The sequence below is a fragment of the Grampus griseus genome (assembly GCF_964374135.1).
Source record: "Grampus griseus genome assembly, chromosome: 8".
Taxonomy (NCBI): Eukaryota; Metazoa; Chordata; class Mammalia; order Artiodactyla; family Delphinidae; genus Grampus; species Grampus griseus.
Window position 1 is genome coordinate 104,701,805 of NC_139002.1, and position 20,723 is coordinate 104,722,527.

General features: G+C 47.3%; 1 protein-coding gene across 4 annotated transcripts in view; it reads right to left on the reverse strand.

Annotated features, from left to right (window-relative positions):
- PC (pyruvate carboxylase) overlaps nt 1-20,723 on the reverse strand; it is a 106,706-nt gene that overhangs the window by 42,847 nt on the left and 43,136 nt on the right. Inside the window, exon 1 of one of the 4 annotated variants that reach the window (XM_082659782.1) lies at nt 12,119-12,190. The exons of the other annotated variants lie outside the window; for them this stretch is intronic. Coding sequence (XP_082515908.1) covers nt 12,119-12,154 — 36 coding nt within the window. The 5' untranslated portion in view covers nt 12,155-12,190. Of the gene's footprint in view, nt 1-12,118; nt 12,191-20,723 lie in introns of those variants that run through there. 4 annotated transcript variants of the gene reach the window in all.

Consider the following 20,723-nt stretch of genomic DNA (forward strand, 5'->3'; position numbering starts at 1 on the left):
AAACAAATGCTGGAGAGGGTGTGGAGAAAAGGGAACCCTCTTGCATTGCTGGTGGGAATGTACATTGGTACAACCACTCTGGAGAACAGTATGGAGGTTCCTTTAAAAACTAAAAATAGAACTACCATATGATCCAGCAATCCCATTCCTGGGCATATATCTGGAGAAAAACATAATTTGAAAAGATATATGCATCCAATGTTCATAACAGCACTATTCACAATAGCCAAGACATGGAAGCAACCTAAATGTCCATTGACAGAGGAATAGATAAAGAAGCTGTGGTACATATATACAATGGAATATTACTCAGCCATAAAAAAGAATGAAATAGTGCCATTTGCAGCCACATGGCATTATTATTATAATCTCTGATAGAGATTATCATACTAAGTGAAGTAAGTCAGACAAAGACAAATATCATATGATATAACTTATATGTGGAATCTGAAAATATGACACAAGTGATCTTATTTACAAAAGAGGAACAGACTCACAGACTTAGAAAACAAACTCATAGTTACCAAAGGGGAAAGGTGGGGGGTGTGGAGGGATAAATTAGGAGTTTGGAATTAACATATACACATTACTATATATATATTAGATAATCAACAAGGACCTACTGTATAATATAGGGAACTCTACTCAACTTTCTGTAATAACCTATATGGGAAAAGAATGGATATATGTATATGTATAAATGAATCACTTTGCTGTACACCTGAAACTAACACAACATTGTAAAACAATTATACTCCAATAAAAAATAAAATTTAATTTTAAAAAAAGAGGCCTCTGTGTCTTTTGTAGAAGCCTCTTGTACAGAGCATTTAATTCAGTCAAAACATGAGGATGAGCTAAGGAAGAAATGAATCAGAAACTCTCTATGCTCAAGGCAGTTCAGAAGCCATCCTGCAACACTAATGAAACTGTGAGGATACCAAAATAAAGATTCCTTTGATAATCTCATTTAACAACGTGAAAATTAGTCTTTGCTTTTTAAGGGACTGATTTCCTTACTCATATACCCTTGACACCTTTTCTCTCTCCCCACCCCACCCCCTTCACTCTTTCTTAACCAACAGAGGCATTTGCAGGTTGAAATGTGAGGATTTAAAATAACAGCTGTTGCACATACATGTCAAATGTCTATTCTGTAACAGAACTTACCCCCTCCCTCCCCCATCCCAGATGACACACACTCCCCCAAACCCAACCAAACACCTCTTGTCTTCCATCCCCAGGGAACTAGGGCTTCAGTTTGGGGGTCATCTTTGTCCTTCCCTCTCCCTCTCCCACCATCTAGTCAAGAAGGCCCATCAGTTCTTCCTCTGAAATCGCTCACGTTCTCCTTGCTTTCATTTCCACTAACCCACCCTAGATCACCCCCTTCTTCCTACCTGAACTGCTGTAAAGGCCTCCTAACCATGACCAACCATTACCATTGGTTGGCTTTAGCTACTGATCCAGGCTATATACTGAGGACAGCATCCCCGGTGCAGGCATTCTTTCACTCTCTTTTTAAAACCCTCCACGACCCTTACTGCCTACAGGTAAGAATCTCGCCTCACATCATTAGTCCAACCTGCCTGTCGAGCCTCATTTCCCATCACTCCTCAGCCTCCTGGGTCCTGTAACTCCAGCCAAACTGCCTCCTCCTTGTTCCCAAATAATCCAAGCACGTTCCTGTCTTCCTCAGAGCACTCCTTCCACCAAGATGCTCCCCACCTGGATGCCCTTTTCCCTGTGCAAAGCCCACTCATGTCTGGGTTATGTGTCTAATTTTTCTCCCTCCCGAAATCCCACCAAAACTTTAGTAAGAGGTTTTTGTTTTTTAAGCTATAAATCCCCAAGGACAGAGAGACCAGGAAGGGAGACCACAGCAACATAACTGTGGAAGCAGCTTGGGTTAACTGTCCTCGTGGCCCTACCTGGCAGTGGGGAAGGCTGCTCATCCACCAGTTTCCACCACCAAGAAGCTAGGGAACTGTGGCTCCAGGTCCCCCGGGATGGGATGAATGGGCTGATACGTACAACGGAAGCTGGGTGAAAGCTTTTGAGAAGCAGTTAGATCCCTAGATCCGTCCCCCCACCTCATGCTGCTGGAGATCACCCCTCTCCCACCCTCTCCTGAAGAACAGAGGTTTGCTCTCTGGAGAGGACGAAGCTCAGGGTCTGCACTGGGGGGTGCAAGGCACAGGTGAGGGCCTGGGTACCTTGCCAAAAACAGGAGAGGAAAGTTAAGTGAGCCTATGCATCCTGTCCCCTTGCCCACTCAGCTCCTAGAACACCCTTCCCCTCCTCTGAGACCTGACCCAGCCCAAGAGGGAAGGCCTCAGGATATTGACACTGAGGTTCCCCAACAAATAGCATGCCTCATCACCACTGTGCACCTCAGAAACTGGACTCCCAGGCAGCTTTTAGCCCCTACTAGTCATTGTGAACCGGCAACCAAAGATCACTGGGCAGCCGAGGAGAGATTCCTTCAAAGAGAGACCAAAGGAAAGTAGCAGAAAAAAGCAACTTGGAGGAAACAGCCAATGCAAGGAGAAGAAAACTTAAACAAACATGGCATTAATATCCTCAGAGAAACAAGAAAAGATTACAGAGGTGGAACTGTAGGATGTTATGCACATATTTTTAAAGACCCATTCAGAGAGCAAGAAAAGCTCTTGGAAATTAAAATATAATGGGAAAAACAAACAAAAAAATCAATAGAAGGGTTGGAAGATTAGGTAAAGGAAATCTCCTAGAAACTGAAACAAAAAGACAAAGAAACGGAAAGTGGGCAAGAAAGGCAAGAGAGGGCTTCCCTGGTGGCGCAGTGGTTAAGAATCGCCTGCCAATGCAGGGGACACGGGTTTAGGCCCTGATCTGGGAAGATCCCACATGCTGCAGAGCAACTAAGCCCATGCGCCACAACTACTGAGCCTGCGCTCTAGAGCCTGTGAGTCACAGCTACTGAGCCCTCATGCCTAGAGCCCGTGCTCCACAACAAGAGAAGCCACCGCAATGAGAAGCCTGCGCACCGCAACGAAGAGTAGCCCCTGCTCGCCGCAACCAGAGAAAGCTGGCACGCAGCAACAAAGACTCAACGCAGCCCAAAATAAATAAATTTATTTTCAAAAAAAAAGAAAGGGAAGAGAATCTGAGGTCAGTTCAAGAGATCCAAAAATTAAATAACAGGAGTCTCAGAAAGAGAGAACAGCTAAAACACAGGGGAAGAAACAAAATAATTCAAGAAACCCCTAGGACAGAGGCCACGTTTCCACATGGAAGGACGCACCGAGCCGACAAGATGGACAAATGCAGACTCACACCAGGCATGTCGTGAAATTTCAGACCCTGTAAGCTTGCAGAAAGTGGGGGAAAGGGGGCACAAATAATCTGAAATCAGCACGGTTTTGGATTTCTCAACAGCAACTTGGGAAGCTAGAAAAGAACAAAGCATTTCTTTAAAACTTCAAAAGGAAAATGATTTCTAGCCTGAAACTCTCTATCCAGCTGAACTATCCATTATGTGTGAAGGTGAAATAAAGATAAAGAGCAAATCAATTTTAATTGATTTCAATTAATCAATTTTAATCACTTTGGAATCGAACTCAATTTAAGAGCAGTTTATGTGAATGAGGATGCGTATGAGAATGGGACTTATACATTATTATGGTCAAGTTCTGTGGGAAACCTGGGTAGCTGCTATTTTGGGGTTAAACCGAAGTTCATGTATAAAGCCATTTCACTCTTGGTAAAATCTGAAACTTTCAGTCTTGTGACTGTGAAATCATGACTGTAATAAAGTGATACTCTGTTAGTATTTTGAGCTCTCTTCAAATAAAGACAAGAAGGAAAAAAAATTACAAAGAACAGGGCTGCCACAACTGACCTCCTGGCACTGCTTCTCAGGAAGCTACTGTGGATGAGCCCCACCCAAAAAAGGGAGAGAACAGGCCAGAAAGGCAGCAAGAGCTGCAAGAACAGGAAGGCAGAGGGCGTCCCCGGAGCGTGGCACTCAGAGGGGCACCAGGTAAGGCGTGGACTACACATGACCACTCCACAGGCACCCTTCCCCACAAGGGGACCTGAAGGGAAGCGGAGCCAGCATTCCTACTGATGGGACCCATGGTGGAAATGGCCTCTGGCTGAACCTGACTGTGACACAGGAAGACAACATGAGTGACAACTGAGGCCCAGGGCCTTGCTTCTAACTGACACAGGAATACTAAATTATATGCTCCTCTGTGTCTGGCTTCTTTCACGTAGCGTAATGTTTTCAAGGTTCATCCATGTTGTAACACGTAACAGTACTCTATTTAATTGCCAAAGAATATCTCATTGTACAGATATTCCACATTTTATTAACCCATCTGATGGACATTTGGGTTGTTCCTACCTTTTGGCTATTATGAATAATGCTGCTGTGAACACTTGTGTACAAGTTTTGGGTGCACATGTGTTTTCATTTCTCTCGGGTATACACTGCTGGATCATATAGTAACTCTATGTTTAACCACTTGAGGAACAGCCAGACTGTTTTCCACAGCTGTTGCTCCATTTTATATTCCACCAGCAGCTTATGTCTCCAATTCCTCCACATCCTCACCAGCACTTGTTATGATCTGCCTTTTTGATTAGCCATCCTAGTGGGTATGAAGTGATATCTCATTGCAGTTTTGTTTTACGCTTCCCTGATGGCTAATGATGTTGAGCATATTGTCATGTGCTTACTGGCCATGTGGATATATTCTTTGGAGGAATGTCTATACATATCCTTTGCCTTTGGATTATTTGTATTTTTATTGTTGAGTTTTAAGAGTTTTTCAAAATCTATTCTAGATACAAGGGCCTATCAGATATATGATTTGCAAAAAAATTTCTCCCATTCTTTGAACCACCTTTTTACTTTCTTGATAGTGTCCTTTGCTGCACAAAAGTTTTTAATATTGATGAAGCCCAATTTATCTATTTTTAAAATTTTATTGCTTGTGCTTTTGCTGTCGTATCTAAGACACCACTGCCTAACCCAATATCACAAAGATTTATGACTATGTTTTCTTCTGAAAGTTTTATAGTTATTAGCTCTTATGTTTAGGTCTTTGATCCACTTTGAGTTTTATGTGTGGTATGAGGCTGGGGTCCAACTTCATTCTTTTGCAAGTGGATGTCCAGTTGTTTCAGCACCATCTGTGGAAAAGACTATTCTTTTCCCATTAAGTTATCTTGGTACCCTTGTTAGAACTCAATTGACTATAAATGTGAGGGTTTATTTCTGGGCTCTCAATTCTATTCCATTGATCTGTATGTCTGTCCTTATGCCAGTACCACTCTGTCTTGATTATTGTAGCTTTGTGATAAGTTTTGAAATTGGGAAGTGCGAGTCCTCTGTGTTCTTTTTCAAGATTCTTTGGCAGTCTAGTTCCCTTGCATTGCCATGTGAACTTTAGGCTCATATTGTCATCTGCAAATAAAGGCAGCTGGAATTGTAAAAGACACTGCATTGAACCTGTAGATCAATTTAAGGATATTAAGCCTATATCTTAACAATATTAAGCCTTCTCATCCATGAACATAGGGAGTCCATTTATTTACTCAGGTTTTCTTTCATTTTTTTCAACAATGTTTTTTTTTTTTTTTTGCGGTACGCCGGCCTCTCACCGTTGCGGCCTCTCCCGTTGTGGAGCACAGGCTCCGGACGTGTAGGCTCAGCGGCCATTGCTCACGGGCCCAGCCGCTCCGCGGCATGTGGGATCTTCCCAGACCGGGGCACGAACCCATGTCCCCTGCATCGGCAGGCGGACTCTCAACCACTGCGCCACCAGGGAAGCCCTATTTGTTTATATTTTATTTTTGGCTGTGCTGGGTCCTCGTTGCTGTGCGCGGCTTTCTCTAGTTGCGGTGAGCAGGGGCTACCCTTTGCTGCGGTGTGCGGGCTACTCGGTGCAGTGGCTTTTCTTGTTGCGGAGCACAGGCTCTAGGCCACACAGGCTTCACTAGTTGCAGCACGCGGGCTCAGTAGTTGTGGCTTGTGGGCTCCAGAATGCAGGCTCGGTAGTTGTGGCACACAGGCTTAGTTGCTGAGCGGCATGTGGGATCTTCCCGGACCAGGGCTCAAACCCATGTCCCCTGCATTGGCAGGCGGATTCTCAATCACTGTGCCACCAGGGAAGTCCGTCACACCTGTTGAGTCGATGTTTCCACCAGGAACTAGCCTTTGGGAGAGGTTTCCTGGTTGGTTGCTCTCCGCTCACTTCTCTGCATCTCCCTTCTCTGCCCTGCACCCAGCGAAGCTGAGGCCTGTGGATGGAGGTACCTGGACTCCCTCGCTGGCTGGCGTCCTGCAGGTTCAGCCAATGGGAGGCCCCGGGCAGGAGAGAGGAGGCTGGGAGAAGAGAGAACGTGGAGTATGCTCTTCCCTACTCTCTGCTGGCCTTGATGTCACAGTCCTGACTCAGGATATGTCTGGCCTCTATGAGATTCCCTGCTGGGCATCCTTGCCTCCACTCTGTCAACCCGCCCTGAAGTCTGGAGGAAACACTACTTCCTCTCCTGACCCCTTCAGGCCTACAGGTAAGTAATGACTTCCCACCGTTGCTCGTCCCTGGATGCCTCAACCTCCCTTGTTGGGTATGTGACTTGCCTTGGCCAATTAATTCAATTTCTCAGAATCAATGTATGACCGTCGACCATTCCTGGCCAGTCTTTACTGCTCTTCTGCTCAACACCCACACCCCGAGCAACCCTACAGAGGAAGGCACTGTGGAACTTCACTCAGCATGAAAACTTGGTTCTCTGGTAAACTGATCACCACCTCACAGAGTCCACAAGCCGAGGAGATGGTGACGGAATTCAGTGGCAAAGAGCTTCCATTCCTGGAAGAAGGAAAGTAAACAGCAACCCAGACAGGACACGACCTTGACTAGGGCTGCTGCTGCTTTCTCTCCCTATTCCTGATTCCCCAGGAAGCCGTTCCTTTGTTGCCCCTTGATCTGACCTTTCACCCTGCTTTGGAATTTGAGCACAAAAGCTGGCCAGAGGCTTCCCAGAGACAGAGTCCTAGGCATCCACTACTGCTGGTTTTATCCTAATGACCACGGCCACCTGGCAAAGCATCAGAACCACGGATATCGCTTGCATGGGCTTGCCACCGAGTGCCAGCCATCGCATTAAGTGCTTCACATCATCTCATTTAACCATCAAAAAACCTTGTAAGGTTTTTTGTAAGGCCCCAGCTTTGTAAGTAAGGAAACAGAAACTCAGGATACGTAGCTTGGCCACGGCAATCACATTCCGTTCTGCCCATCGTCCCAAGCTGTGCCTCAGTCAGGGTCCTGCTCCCCAGGAGCCTGCTGTGGATAGATTTAAGATCTACCATCCTATCTAGCTTACTCATTACCACCCTCGCTCTGCCCTGCCTGCCAACCCCCAACTGTTCCTCCCCAACCATCACGCTTGCCCTGGCTGTTCCCGGGCCTGCAATCACTGTGTGAGGGCCTGCCACCTCCCCCACCAGCCGGGTCAGCATCACACCCACGCCTCATCCCCCCAGCACAGCCTCTCCTGCACAGGCTAACTGGACCTCACTGGTCCTGTGCCCATCGCTGGTGGAAGTCCGACAGAGCACACAGCTGAGTGGAGCAGACACCTCCCCCCTGGGTTGTTTTGAAGTTTTGCAGTGATAGCCAGGGTGCACAGACCCACACTGGCCTTTACCCTGCAGTGCATGCCCTGGGCGGGGAGAAGAGACGGGTGGCTGCCAGGAGCTCTGGCAACTACAACCGCAGGCTCTTTTGCCTACTGAGCAGGTTCTGAAGTGCCAAGACTCACTTTCTGCTTGCCAGCAGCAGTGGGCGTGTTCGCTTGAAGGTAGTAGTTTCTCCTCAATGTTGAGAAGTTAGACTGCTGAAAATTCTCCAGGGAGGAAGGAGCATCCCAGCTGAGAAGTTTAGACTTTATGGAAAAACAGGGTTTCGCGACCTGAGGTAGTAAATGAATTACGAAAGCCCCAGGTGACAGACTGCCTCTTCTATCTTCTCAGTCCCAACCGACAGGTCCCTACTTCAGGAGGCCCTCTCAGTGCCACCCACCCCTCTCTGAGGGAAGACGCCATGTCTTACAATAAGTACAAAAACAATAATAGTGAATAATAGCTACAAGCGTCTGTTAAGTGCCAGGCCCTGGACGAGGCACCAGCCAGGTCACCCTCATACTTATGAGGTGGGTATTATCCCATTTGGAACTTTACTGAGCTGCAACTTGCATACTATAATCATATTGAACAACAATATTCTTATGGCATTGCAGTTTATAAAGTACTTTAATAGATGCTCTCATTTGCTACTAACAGGAACCTTGACTACTGGCACAGACAGCATCATCTTCTTTTTCTCATTTTTTAACTTTTTTTTTTTTTTTTTCGGCTGCGCTGGGTCTTCATTGCTGCGCACAGGCTTTCTCTAGTTGCCGTGAGCGGGGGCTACTCTTCGTTGTGGTGCGCAGGCTTCTCATTGCGGTGGCTTCTCTTGTTGCGGAGCATGGGCTCTAGGCGCACAGGCTTCAGTAGCTGTGTCTCGCGGGCTCTAGAGTACAGGCTTCAGTAGTTGTGGCGCACGGGCTTAGTTGCTCCGCGGCATGTGGGATCTTCCCAGACCAGGGCTTGAACCCGTGTCCCCTGCATTGCCAGGCGGATTCTTTTTTTTTTTTTTTAATTTTTTTGCGGTACACGGGCCTCTCACTGTTGTGGCTTCTCCCGTTGTGGAGCACAGGCTCCGGACACGCAGGTTCAGCGGCCATGGCTCATGGGCCCAGCCGCTCCGTGGCATGTGGGATCTTCCCGGACCGGGGCACGAACCCGTGTCCCCTGCATCGGCAGGCGGACTCTCAACCACTGCGCCACCAGGGAAGCCCACCAGGTGGATTCTTAACCACTGCGCCACCAGGGAAGTCCCTCATCTTCACTTTCTAGATAAGGAAAATGGGCTTTCCAGCCCCATCTGTTGCCCCCCAGGCCCCAGCACCACCTCCTGAACTCCCTGCTACCTCAGTGTTCCTTCATGCAGCCCATTTTCCATTTCCACTCACTGCACCAGCATCCCAGGAGCTGGAGCTTTGGAAGGATAAAGGGAAAAACAGCCAGGGTGTGGGAGGGGGTGGGGAGTGCAGGGGTGACAAGTGAAGTGAGGCAGGAACCTCCCTTCATGGAGGGCAGGAGCAGCTTTGAAGAAGCGAAGGTGGGGACCACACACCCCCATACGCCCCCTACACCACGTGGTCCCATAGGAAGGGCAAGGTCTGACAGTCAAAAAACTCAGGTTCAACTTGGGGCTTTGCCACCATCTGATCATTTGAGTCTGGGGATCAACCTACCTCTCTGCACCTGTGTGATACTGTGATCTATAAGAAATATATAATCTGGGTTTTGTCCCTGGTTCCTGGCACAGAACTCTTAAAATGCTTGGAATTTCCTGAGTGGAAGGGGAGACAGGAGCCACCTTTCTCATTCATAATTAGCCCCTTTCAATCACACCTGGGTTTATGCTAATGAGGTGACTCCTGGTGTGTCCCTAGATAGCATCAGGATGGGGGCTGGTTGCCAGAGGCATCAACCCTGTGATTAGAAGGTTGGAACTTTCAGCCCTACCCCGTTACTTGGAGGGGAGGAACTGGAGATTGAGTTAATCAGCAATGGCCTATCATACCTGTGTAATGGAACCTCAATGAAAACTCTAAACGATGGGGTTCAGAGAACTTTCAGGTTGGTAAATCCACCCTTGTGCCAAGAGGTGGTGCACCCCAACCCCTGGGGACAGGAGCTCCTGCACTCTGGACGCTTCCAGACCTTGCCCTATTCATCTGGCTGCTCATGGTATCCTTTAAAATAAACTTGTAATGGTAAGTACTTTTCTGAGTTCTGTGAGCAGTTCTAGAAAATTCTCGAACCTGAGGAGGGGTCAGGGGAATCTCTGATTCACAGGAGGCCAGGTGTTGTCATTGGTGTCTGAAGCCAGGGCCGTCTTGTGGGACTGAGCCCTTCACTTGTGGGGTCTGCGCTAACTTTCAGTAGTGTCAGAACTGAATTGAATTGGAGGATACCTAGTTGATGTCTGCAGAGAACAGGAGAATCGGTTGGTGTGAGGGAAAAACCCACATATTCGATGTCAGAAGTGTTATGAGTGAAAAACAGTTCAGACCTGTTAGTTCACCTACAAAGCCGGCTTATCCATCCAACATGGAGGGCTGACAAGTGAGTGACCTGTTGTATGTGAAACTGCAGGCTGTTCCTTCGGTTTCATAAACTGTAAACTGCAAAGCATCCTCAAAGGACTCTGATTAGATTTCACACAATCAGAGCCATCCAGTGTTTACTGAGCACCTACTGCCTGTAACACAGACTTGAAGGACAGAGGATAATATAAAACACGGCCCGTGCCTTCAAGAAACTGTCTATCTGGCGAGGAGACAAGACTAGTTCACTTGAAATATAAGGAATATTAAACACCTAGCATACGCAAAGGAGGCGGGGGAAGGGTGAAGCAGCTGAGGAGAGCTGGGTAAGGTGTCATGGGGGTGGGGACTTGATCTGGGCTCAGAGGAAGGATCCACTCAAGAGGCCCCGGCAGGTCGCAGCGCCTGGCACACGGGGTGACGGCACCTGCTCGGCGGGCAGATGGACGGAGAGAGGGTCTGGCATGGGCCTCCTCTCCCTGCGAGCACAGTCTGGCCTGACTAGTTTAGGGCCAGGGTCAGGCGTCACCAAGTAGGTGCTGATCAAGTGAAAAGTCTGGTATGAAATCAACAGAAAATGAAGTTGGAGAGGTTTAGTGAAATGAGAAGCAAAGAAAAGGCACTCCATTCATTCAATCATTCGATATTGACTGAGCCTTTGTAACAGAGCCAGGTGCCCTTAGGCACTTGAAAGAGAGAGAAGAGGTCCCTGCCCACGGGAAACGGGCATTTCCTTCCAGTCAGAAGGAGACCAAATAGGCAAACAAGATCATTCCAGATCCATCCTGATTAGTAAGTACTGATTGCCTCCTTGTCTCAGACTTCCTCCTCATGGCAGGTGTCCCTTAGAGTTACCTGACTGTGAATAAAGTCAAAGGAACCACATCCCTCCACAGGACAGCAGGGAGAAAAGGCATATTCCTTACCAGCTTCTGCTCCTGGCAAGCTGGGGACAAAGCAGAGGGAACTGTATGTCCCTCCCTCTCACCTGCTCCTTGAAACACACAGACAAACACACACAAACACACACACACACACACAGAGCGCCAGTTTCTCCCTTCTCCTTGAGTCTTTATCCCATGACCTGGAGGACACTCTGGCCTGGTGTGAAGATAAGAACCAGAAGCCATTTGGGGCCCTTATCTGTTTCTCCTCCCTGTAAACTGAGGGAAAGGTTTTCTTCTAAGCAAATGGGATAAGTCCTCCCCCCTGAGGCCTGAGCTGCGAGTCTGCTCAAATGCCAGAAACCTGGCCTCCCGGAAGGGGGTACCTCCCCACTTTCCATTCATTGCTGTCTAGGATATAATCACAAACCCACGTCTTGAGGAGAGCTGATCTTTCCCAGATCCCTAAAGGAAAGCCAGGCCTTCCTGTTCTGCGGCTGCAGAGCACTTCATCAAGGCCCGAGCTGGCCAAGCATGTGCAGTACAGCACGTGTGCACCCTGGGCCTGGTGCTGTGCTCAGCGCAGACCCTTCCCGACCGCTGGCAGCTTCACCATCTCCACAAGGGACCCCAGTCAAAGGAACCACGTGACCTTTCCCCTAAATGTCACCACCACACAAAGGCACTCTGGCCCACAGCTCTGGGACTCACGGCCCATCTTCCTCTGTCCCCAGGTCTTGGGCAGAACCCATTTTCACTGTCAGGTAGGGTTTGCCTACCTCGGGCTCCTCGGTCCTGCCCATCCCTGACCAGTGTCCCCAAAGGCCCATGAGCAATGATCCAGGCCACCCCTGGTTTCCTGTCTCTAAGGATCGTTCCCAGAATCCCTGTGCCCTCTCCTTTCCCAGGTACGAGAAGGCTGCCAAGTTCCAGAGAGGAGAGAAACGAGGCCACAGTGCGTGCACACCCCACCCAGGACAGTATGCCTAGGGAACTCTGAAAGGCGGTCCTCTTACCGCGGCAGCTGGTCTGCAGAGCCCCAGGGAGGCCATGCTGTCCTTGGTGCCGGAACACCGAAATCTGGGCCCTCTGCCTGCTGCCTGTTTATAAATGACGTTCTGGGTTAAGCCTCTGTCAATGACTTTCCAGAATTGCCCCCTCCCCTACAGCTCAGGCGAGAGAGAGGCTGCTTGTGAGCCAACCTCCAACTCAGGAGTAGACCTTGAACAGACTGTTTGAGAAAAGGCAAAAAAACAAAATCAGGTCAGGGGTGAGCTGAGAGGAGGCAGTGAAAAGCTGCTGCCCATGTGTTCTGACTGAAGGATTAAAGGGCAGTGGTATTTGGGTTTTACAAGGGGAGGAGGACCGGGGCCAGGGATGGGAGAGCCAGGCAGGAGAGCGAGCTTCTGGCCTAAGAAAAGGAGCAGAGGATCCAACAGGAGAAGAAAAAAAATGAGGTGTCTAATGTCTTTCTCCCCCTCCTGAGACCTCGGGATGCCTCAGGTTGTGCCCCTGGGAACTGGTAACATCATGGGGACAGGAGACTGGATTCCTCACAAGGGCACATGTTACCCAGTGGCTCTTGTGGGTTGTTGGCCTGGTATGACCTCGTCAGCAAGGTTTTTTCTAATTTTTTAAAATCAATTTATTTTATTTATTTTTGGCTACGTTGGATCTTCGTTGCTGCGCACGGGCTTTCTCTAGTTGTGGCGAGCGGGGGCTACTCTTTGTTGCAGTGCGTGGGCCTCTCGCTGCGGTGGCTTCTCTTGTTGCGGAGCACGGGCTCTAGGCGCGCAGGCTTCAGCAGTTGTGGCACGCGGGCTTCAGTAGTTGTGGCTCATGGGTTCTAGAGCGCAGGCTCAGCAGTTGTGGCGCACGGGCTTAGTTGCTCCGCGGCATGTGGGATCTTCCAGCACCAGGGTTCAAACCCGTGTCCCCTGCATTGGCAGGCGGATTCTTAACCACTGTGCCGCCAGGGAAGCCCTGGCAAGGTTTTTAAATGTGTGCCCACATTATTAAGCCCACCCAGACCAATTCATTTAGTGCAGTGTTCTCCCAAAGACCACTCCGGTCAAGAACAGGAGTAGAGGGACTTCCCTGGTGGTCCAGTGGGGAAGACTCTGTGCTCCCAACGCAGGGGCCCTAGGTTCAATTCCTGATCAGGGAACTAGATCCCGCATGCATGCCGCAACTAAGAGTTCACATGCCGCAACTAAAAAATCCTGCATCCTGCGACAAAGATCCCGCGTGCCGCAACTAAGACCCGGCACAGCCAAAATAAATAAAATAAATAAATAAAAATAAATCTTTAAAAAAAAAAGAACAGGAGTAGCGTTCCCACCCACTGGGTACCACCCAATACCACCAAAACAAAAACAACCAGCCTCAGCTCTGACAAGCTCTTGGAGGCAGCAGAGTCAATAACTCACTGTTCTAACTTTGTTTAGTGTCCAGAACCCGAGGTTAATTAGTCAGAGAGGGCCTTCCCTGGCTCCGTGCGACGACCTGACCTGGCAGCTGGCACCCAGAGAGCCTGCTAATGAAATGTGGGTGCACCTGGTCCCTAAGTCAGGTGAAGGTCCAAATCACAGGAGCCTCCTGGAGCCCATGAGTTAAGTGAAAACCCAGTGGGGGAGGGAACTTGCTCACTGCTCTCAGATCCAGATCCTGACCCGCACAGCTACCTGTGTTTCCACCTCTTCATCGTTCTCCAGAGCTGACAACAAGCAGCCTCGTGCTTCCCCTCCAGCCCACCAAGGAAGGGTGCGAACCACTAATAAACCCTGCAAAGACCGGCAGCTGGAGATCCCGGGAGATGAGGCCAAAATGACACTCCAACGAGAGGCTCCATCCAGGAATAGTAAAATGTTTTTGGGGATTAACAACATATACCTTGCACGGTTGTTTGTGAGGGCTCAATGGATCTGGTTACTATGAATAGCCACTTTCTATTCAACAGCAGCGGGAATGACATCTAGAGATGAGACTGGAGGTTAAGGAGGAGACTGACAGGTGGCCTGGCAGGGAAAGAGGAAGAGGAAGTGCTCCAGCAAGAGGGAGCATTGTGACGGGAAGGCCACCTGGCTTTGCGTGTTCACAAGCCATGTGTGGCTTGGTGTGACTGGGACACCCGTTGCCACAACAAGGCTGGGGAGAAAGGCAAGCTCCCTACCCCTCACTGCATCACAGAGGGACGTAATCATCTGTGCAGCTGTTTCCAGTCTAAGCAGAACATCCAGCATTGGAAATTGCAGCAACTAACTTTCTACGCAGCTGTGAAATACCACCAAGGCCACCAATTACTACTTCTTCATGGTTGTTTTCTTCATCTTAGGAAACAATTTGGGGGAAGGAGTAAGGATCTGTCGCAGGTAAACTGATGGCCAAGTTATTCTGGTTTCATGGGTTGCTCAGATGTAGAAACAACACTGTTGACCCTACGTGTGACAGACAGACCAGACATCCCATCAGGGACTCCAAGTAGGAACGACATCGGTCTGCACTCAGCTCTGGGGATGGGAACATGGTCAACAAGAGGCAGATCTTGCATCCATCTCAAGCCTCTTGTCTCGCACTACGAGAGCAGCTGGACCCCTCTAATGGCCTTGGTCCCCCATTCTTCTCTATCACCCCAAATCCAGCCACAGAGGCATTGAGAGTCTATAACTTCTAGGAGCAAAGCAAGCAGAATGTCTTCCATTTATTCAAAAAGCTTATAAGGAATGCCCACCGGGTAACAGAAACAATGCTAGGTGCTATGGAGAAACAAAGATAGAAGGTGATGTGACCCCTGCACTTTAAGAATTCACCATGCGTAGGGGCTTCCCTGGTGGCACAGTGGTTGAGAATCTGCCTGCCAATGCAGGGGACACAGGTTCGAGCTCTGGTCTGGGAAGATCCCACATGCCACGGAGCAACTGGGCCCGTGAGCCACAAATACTGAGCCTGTGCGTCTGGAGCCTGTGCTCCGCCACAAGAGAGGCCATGACGGTGAGAGGCCCGCGCACCGCGATGAAGAGTGGCCCCTGCTCGCCGCAACTAGAGAAAGCCCTCGCACAGAAACGAAGACCCAACACAGCCAATAAATAAATAAATAAATATTAAAAAAAAAAAAAGAATTCACCATGTGGATGGTGGAGGCAAGACCTACACGTGGCAAATGAGCTTCCACCACCAGAATTAATGACCAAAGGATGACGCCACAGGGTATAGGGTCACAGGGCTTTTCCAGGCCTCTGCTGGCACTTCGTCACCCTCAGAAAGACACAACAAGCCCACTACTTGGAGACATCAGCTCCAGACTAATGAACAGATGCTTCTAGATTGACCCAACCCAACCCTAGTGTTAGGGAGCCTCACAATTTCCAAGAAACCCCCATTCCCTTCCTCCTCCACACAGCTCACACCTTCCAGCACCACGACTCCCCTGGTCCAGCGCCACAGCTTGAGCTCTGGGAACTGTGCTGAACTGCAGCTCCAGCACGTAATTCTCTCTTTGACTTGGGAATATTCATAACCCTTTGAACCTTAGTTTTCTGATCTATAAAATGCAGAAAGATCTGAGTCATCTTGTAGAGTTGCTCTGAGGGCTTCAAGAGGTCATGTGTTTTTGAAATACCCAGAGAGTCTGGCACACTGGTGATGCCCAGAAGAGTGATCCTAATGGTCAGTCCTTGTGATATCAGCCTTCATCCATCTCTCTTCCCATCATGCCCAGGGGCTCAAGATAAGAGAGGTAGCAACACAGAAACAAACTTGGGGGCCAAGAATAGCGTGTCAGTCTCAGGGAGGATGATGACCAGAAGGAGCTGTGAGTTACTAAGCCCCGGGCCCTGCCTCTGCGACCATCGGCCAGCGCTGTGCTGGGACTCACCTTGCATTCTGGGCTTCGGTTTCTTCAACCGTTACGCCAGGGGCAGTAATGGCCATGCCTTCTTCACGAAGGTGGTGTGGGTAAAAAATCAATAAAACCATAAAACCTTTACTGTAGTGCACTGTGCTACTGAAGTGCCAGGCCCTATGGAGACTCAGTGTGGTTGAGAGGAGAGAGTGGGGAGGAGGGGTAAACAAGATACAGTTAAATCAAGATACAGTAAGACAGGCACCAAAAAGAATAAAACACCAAGGAACAGATTTAACAAAAGTGCGGACTGGTTTGCTGAAAACTACAAAATATCATTGAAAGAATGTAAAGACCTAAACAAGAACACCTCATTTTCACAGATCAGAGACTTAATATTGTTTAAATGGCAATACTCCCCAAACTGATCTACAGATTCAATGCATGCAATCTCTATCAAGAAATCACAGCTTACTTTATTAGAAATTGACAAGATGATTCTTTGCATGGGAATGCAAAGGAACCAGAACAGCCAAAAAATACTGAAAAAGAAGATCACAGTTGAAGGACTCACACTTGCCAATTTCAAAACTTACTACAAGGCTACAGTAATCAAAATGGTGTGGTACTGGGATATGGATAGACATATAGATCAGTGGAAGAGATTGAGGGCCCAGAAAACTCTCACATTTACAGCCAATCGATCGATCTTCAACAGGGTACCAAGACAATTCAACCAACGGTGCTGGAACAACCAGATATATACATGCAAAAGAATGAAGTTGGACCCTAACCTCACACCATCTACAGAATCTCACACAAAATGGATCAGACTTAAATTTAAGGCCTGAAACTATAAAAATCTTAGAATAAAATATAAATCCTTGTGGCCTTGGATTAGGCAATGGTTTCTTAGCTATGACAGCAAAAGCACAAGCAATCAAAAAGAACATAGGTAAATTGGCTTCATCAAAATAAAAAAACTTTTGTGCTTTCAAGGACCCCAGCAAGAAAATGAAAAGACAAACCACAGAATGGGAGAAAAGTTTTATAAATCATATAACTTGATAAGGGTCTAATATCCAGAATATATAAAGAACTCTTACAACTCAATGACAAAAACACAAACAACACAACTAAAAATGGGCAACAGATTTGAATACACATTTCTCTGAAGAAGACATATGAATGGCCAATAAGCATAAGAAAAGATGCTCAACATCATTAGCCTTACAGAAAATGCAAATCAAAACCACAACAGGGGGCTTCCCTGGTGGCGCAGTGGTTGAGAGTCCGCCTGCCGATGCAGGGGACACGGGTTCGTGCCCTGGTCCAGGAAGATCCCACATGCCGCGGAGCAGCTGGGCCCGTGAGCCATGGCTGCTGAGCCTGCGCGACCGGAGCCTGTGCTCCGCAACGGGAGAGGCCACAACAGAGAGGTCCGCGTACCGCAAAAAAAAAAAAAACCCACAAGAGGATACTACTTCACACCCACTAGGGTGACTATAATCAAAAAGACAGACAATAATAAGTATTGGCGAGGATATGGAGAAACTGGAACGCTCATACACTGCTGGTGGGAATATAAAATGACTACTTTGGAAAACTCTTTGAAGTTCCTCAAACAATTAAATACAGAGTTATCAAATGATCCAGCTCTTAGATATATACACAAGAGAAATGAAGACATTTGTCCACACAAAAACATGCATTTAAATGATCATAGTAGCACTGTTCATAATAATCAAAAATTGGAAACAACCTAAATGTCCAACTGATGAATGGATAAACAAAATGTTGTATAGCCATACAATGGAATATTATTCAACCATTAAAAATTAAGTATTGTTACTTGCTACACAGTAGATGAACCTTGAAAATATTCTAACTAAAATAAGCCAGACACAAAAGGCCACAATTATACGATTCCATTTCTATGTAATGTGTAGAGGAGGTAAACCCATAGAGACAGAAAATGGTTGCCAGAGGCTGTAGGGGAAGGTTTCCTTCTGGGAAACAGGGTTTCTTTTGGGGGTGATAAGAATGTTCTAGAATTAGATAGTGGTGATGGTTGTATAACACTGTGGATATACTAAAACCACTGAATTATACACTTTAAAAAGGTGAATTTTAAAGAATGTGAAATATATCTCAATAAAGCTGTTATAAAAATAAAATTTTAAAAGTAATGCATGTTAAAGCTTCTTGAAAAGTTAACATTCTTATGCAAATAAGTTTTTTGTGTTTGCCTTTTAACCATCAATCAGAAGTCTAGATGCTCCTTGATCTCAGAGAGTTTTCTAATAAGGGGAGGAGGGGTTTCTGTAGACAAAGGAAATTCAGTGCTGGGTTATTCCAGGATGTGGTACCTTTGTTGATATTTATTAATTTGTTTAAAAATAACAAACACATTATAAGTTAACATAAATATTTTAATAAAATATAACTATATTTTTAAAAAATTAGTGAGAAGAATGGGTCTTGTTTTACATTTTGCAAATCTCTTTAATGTTCAGCTCAATAGAAGACGCTGGATTCTCATATCTGCACTTCTGTGTTCAATTTATTGTAATAAGTAGAGTTTATGAAGAAAATCTAGACTCGCCCAGACGTGTAGTTGCAAAAGGGAGGAATATTTTAATTGCCTTTTCAGACAATTGTGGATACCACTGTTGGATACTATACCAAAACTTGACAAATGGTAGTTAATTATAATGTGAAATATGAAACCCTATGGACTTTAATGTACTGTTACGTTAAAAATCCATTGGCCTTTCTTTTTTCCCTAATAAATTTTATTTATTTATTTATTTATTTTGGCTGCATTAGGTCTTTGTTGCTGTGCGCGGGCTTTCTCTACTTGCAGCAAGCAGGGTCTACTCTTTCGTTGTGGTGCGTGGGCTTCTCATTGTGGTGGCTTCTCTTGTTGCAGAGCACGGGCCCTAGGCGCATGGGCTTCAGTAGTTGTGGCACACGGGCTTAACTGCTCCGCGGCATGTGGGATCTTCCCGGACCAGGGCTCGAACCCGTGTCCCCTGCATTGGCAGGCGGATTCTTAACCACTGCACCACCAGGGTAGCCCCCATTGGCCTTTCTTAAATTGCAAATGGGCCTTTTCCCAACATGATTTTGTAACGTCATACACTGGTCATTTGGAAAATACCAGTTTACTGAGTTATTCTAATCCTCAAGATGCTGACACATTTTACTGATATAATAAAATGCCAAGATGTCACAGATGTAATATCACCATCAATCTCATCAGAAAACTCTAAGTATTGAGAAGTTGTCGAGCACAAGAGGATGGATACAAGCTTTCCAAAATGCTAATTTTGGCCTGAAAGCTCTAATTTTACCAAATACTATTGGTAAACAAACTGGCAACAAATACTATTAGTTGTTTTCTTTGAAGCAACAGGCTCACTACATTCATTTTCGAGAAAAAGTCTGTCGGATACCCCAGTCTGAATAACCACAGCTGCCAGTTATTTTCAAGTAAAAACAGCATCCCCTGAAAATACGGCTAGTTCAGCTCGTAACTCAAAACCCCCCGAAGTGCTTTCCCTCGAGCCAACCAATGCAGTTTGTTTACTTCCCATCTCATCATCATAGAATATCAAAGACCTGCACACAAGCATAGAGAGTTAATAAAATGAGCCATCTTTACTGTTTCATCAAGGCCAGTCTTAAGTGAAGCTGGCTCTTTTGAACTGCAAGTGTGTGGAGGTGAAGGGATCCGCCCTGACTCCTGCAAAGCTGCCAGCCGTTTTGCCCACCATTGTTTTGCACCATCAGTGCAAATGTCAACACAGTGGGAAAGGCAGGTAACTTCCTAGTATTATATGAAAATCTGACTCAGGGACCCCCTCGAAATGGTCTTGAGTACCTGCAGGGACCTGGGGACCCCACTTGAAGAACCACTGGTCTAGGAAGCCATTCCCTGTGGACTGAGAGAAGGAAAAACAACTTTAAAATAAAGCAAACAGGCTTCTTCACTTTGAGACTTAAGAGGAGGTAGTGGAGGTGAGTGCAGAATGGGCTGTGATTCCTGCACTGAGTCAAGGCAGGCGGACTGACCTCAGTGCCCTATATTTGACCACCTTAAAGGGCCCAGGAGTTTCAACTGAGCAGATGGCTTCCTGCGGTTTCAAAGTCTTACAAACAAGCTCTCTGTCCCACACCACCTTTCCACTCCTTTGACCTTGACACAAAAGAGGCCCCTTCAATCTCGGGATTGTTCTGCTCTACAGTAGACAGGGCAAAGAGGAACACATGTGGCTGGGGAAGGATGGCAGGAAGCAAGGGAGAAAGGGAAGAGGGCAGCAAATATCTCACCTTGGCTCTGCCCAGTTGCCCCCAGTCTCAGTTCACCCAGGGGGCCCAGAGGGGGCTTCCTACCAATTCTCTGCATTCCTACCGCATTCCTCTCCTGCCAGGTCAGAGCTGGCCTAGATTCCTGCCAACTCGCCCCTTAGCTCAATGTGAACAAAGGCGTTTTCCACCTTTTGCTTCCCCCAGACTAAGGTCTCTTGGTAGGAAAGGCCCCCTTCTCTGCACCTCAGCTATCAGCTCCCACCCAGCAGCAACCAACACAAGACCCCATGTTGGCTCAAAGCCTTATCCTCCCATGATTCCAGTAAAACAATGTGAAGTCAGGGTGGGAACGAATTTCTCATTTGAGACAAGACTGTTACAACTGCAGCAGCAAGAAAGCTGCTGGCCCGGGAGCCAAGTGCAGAAAACAGAGTGCCATTCAGGCCCGAGGGAGAAACAATAGGCCC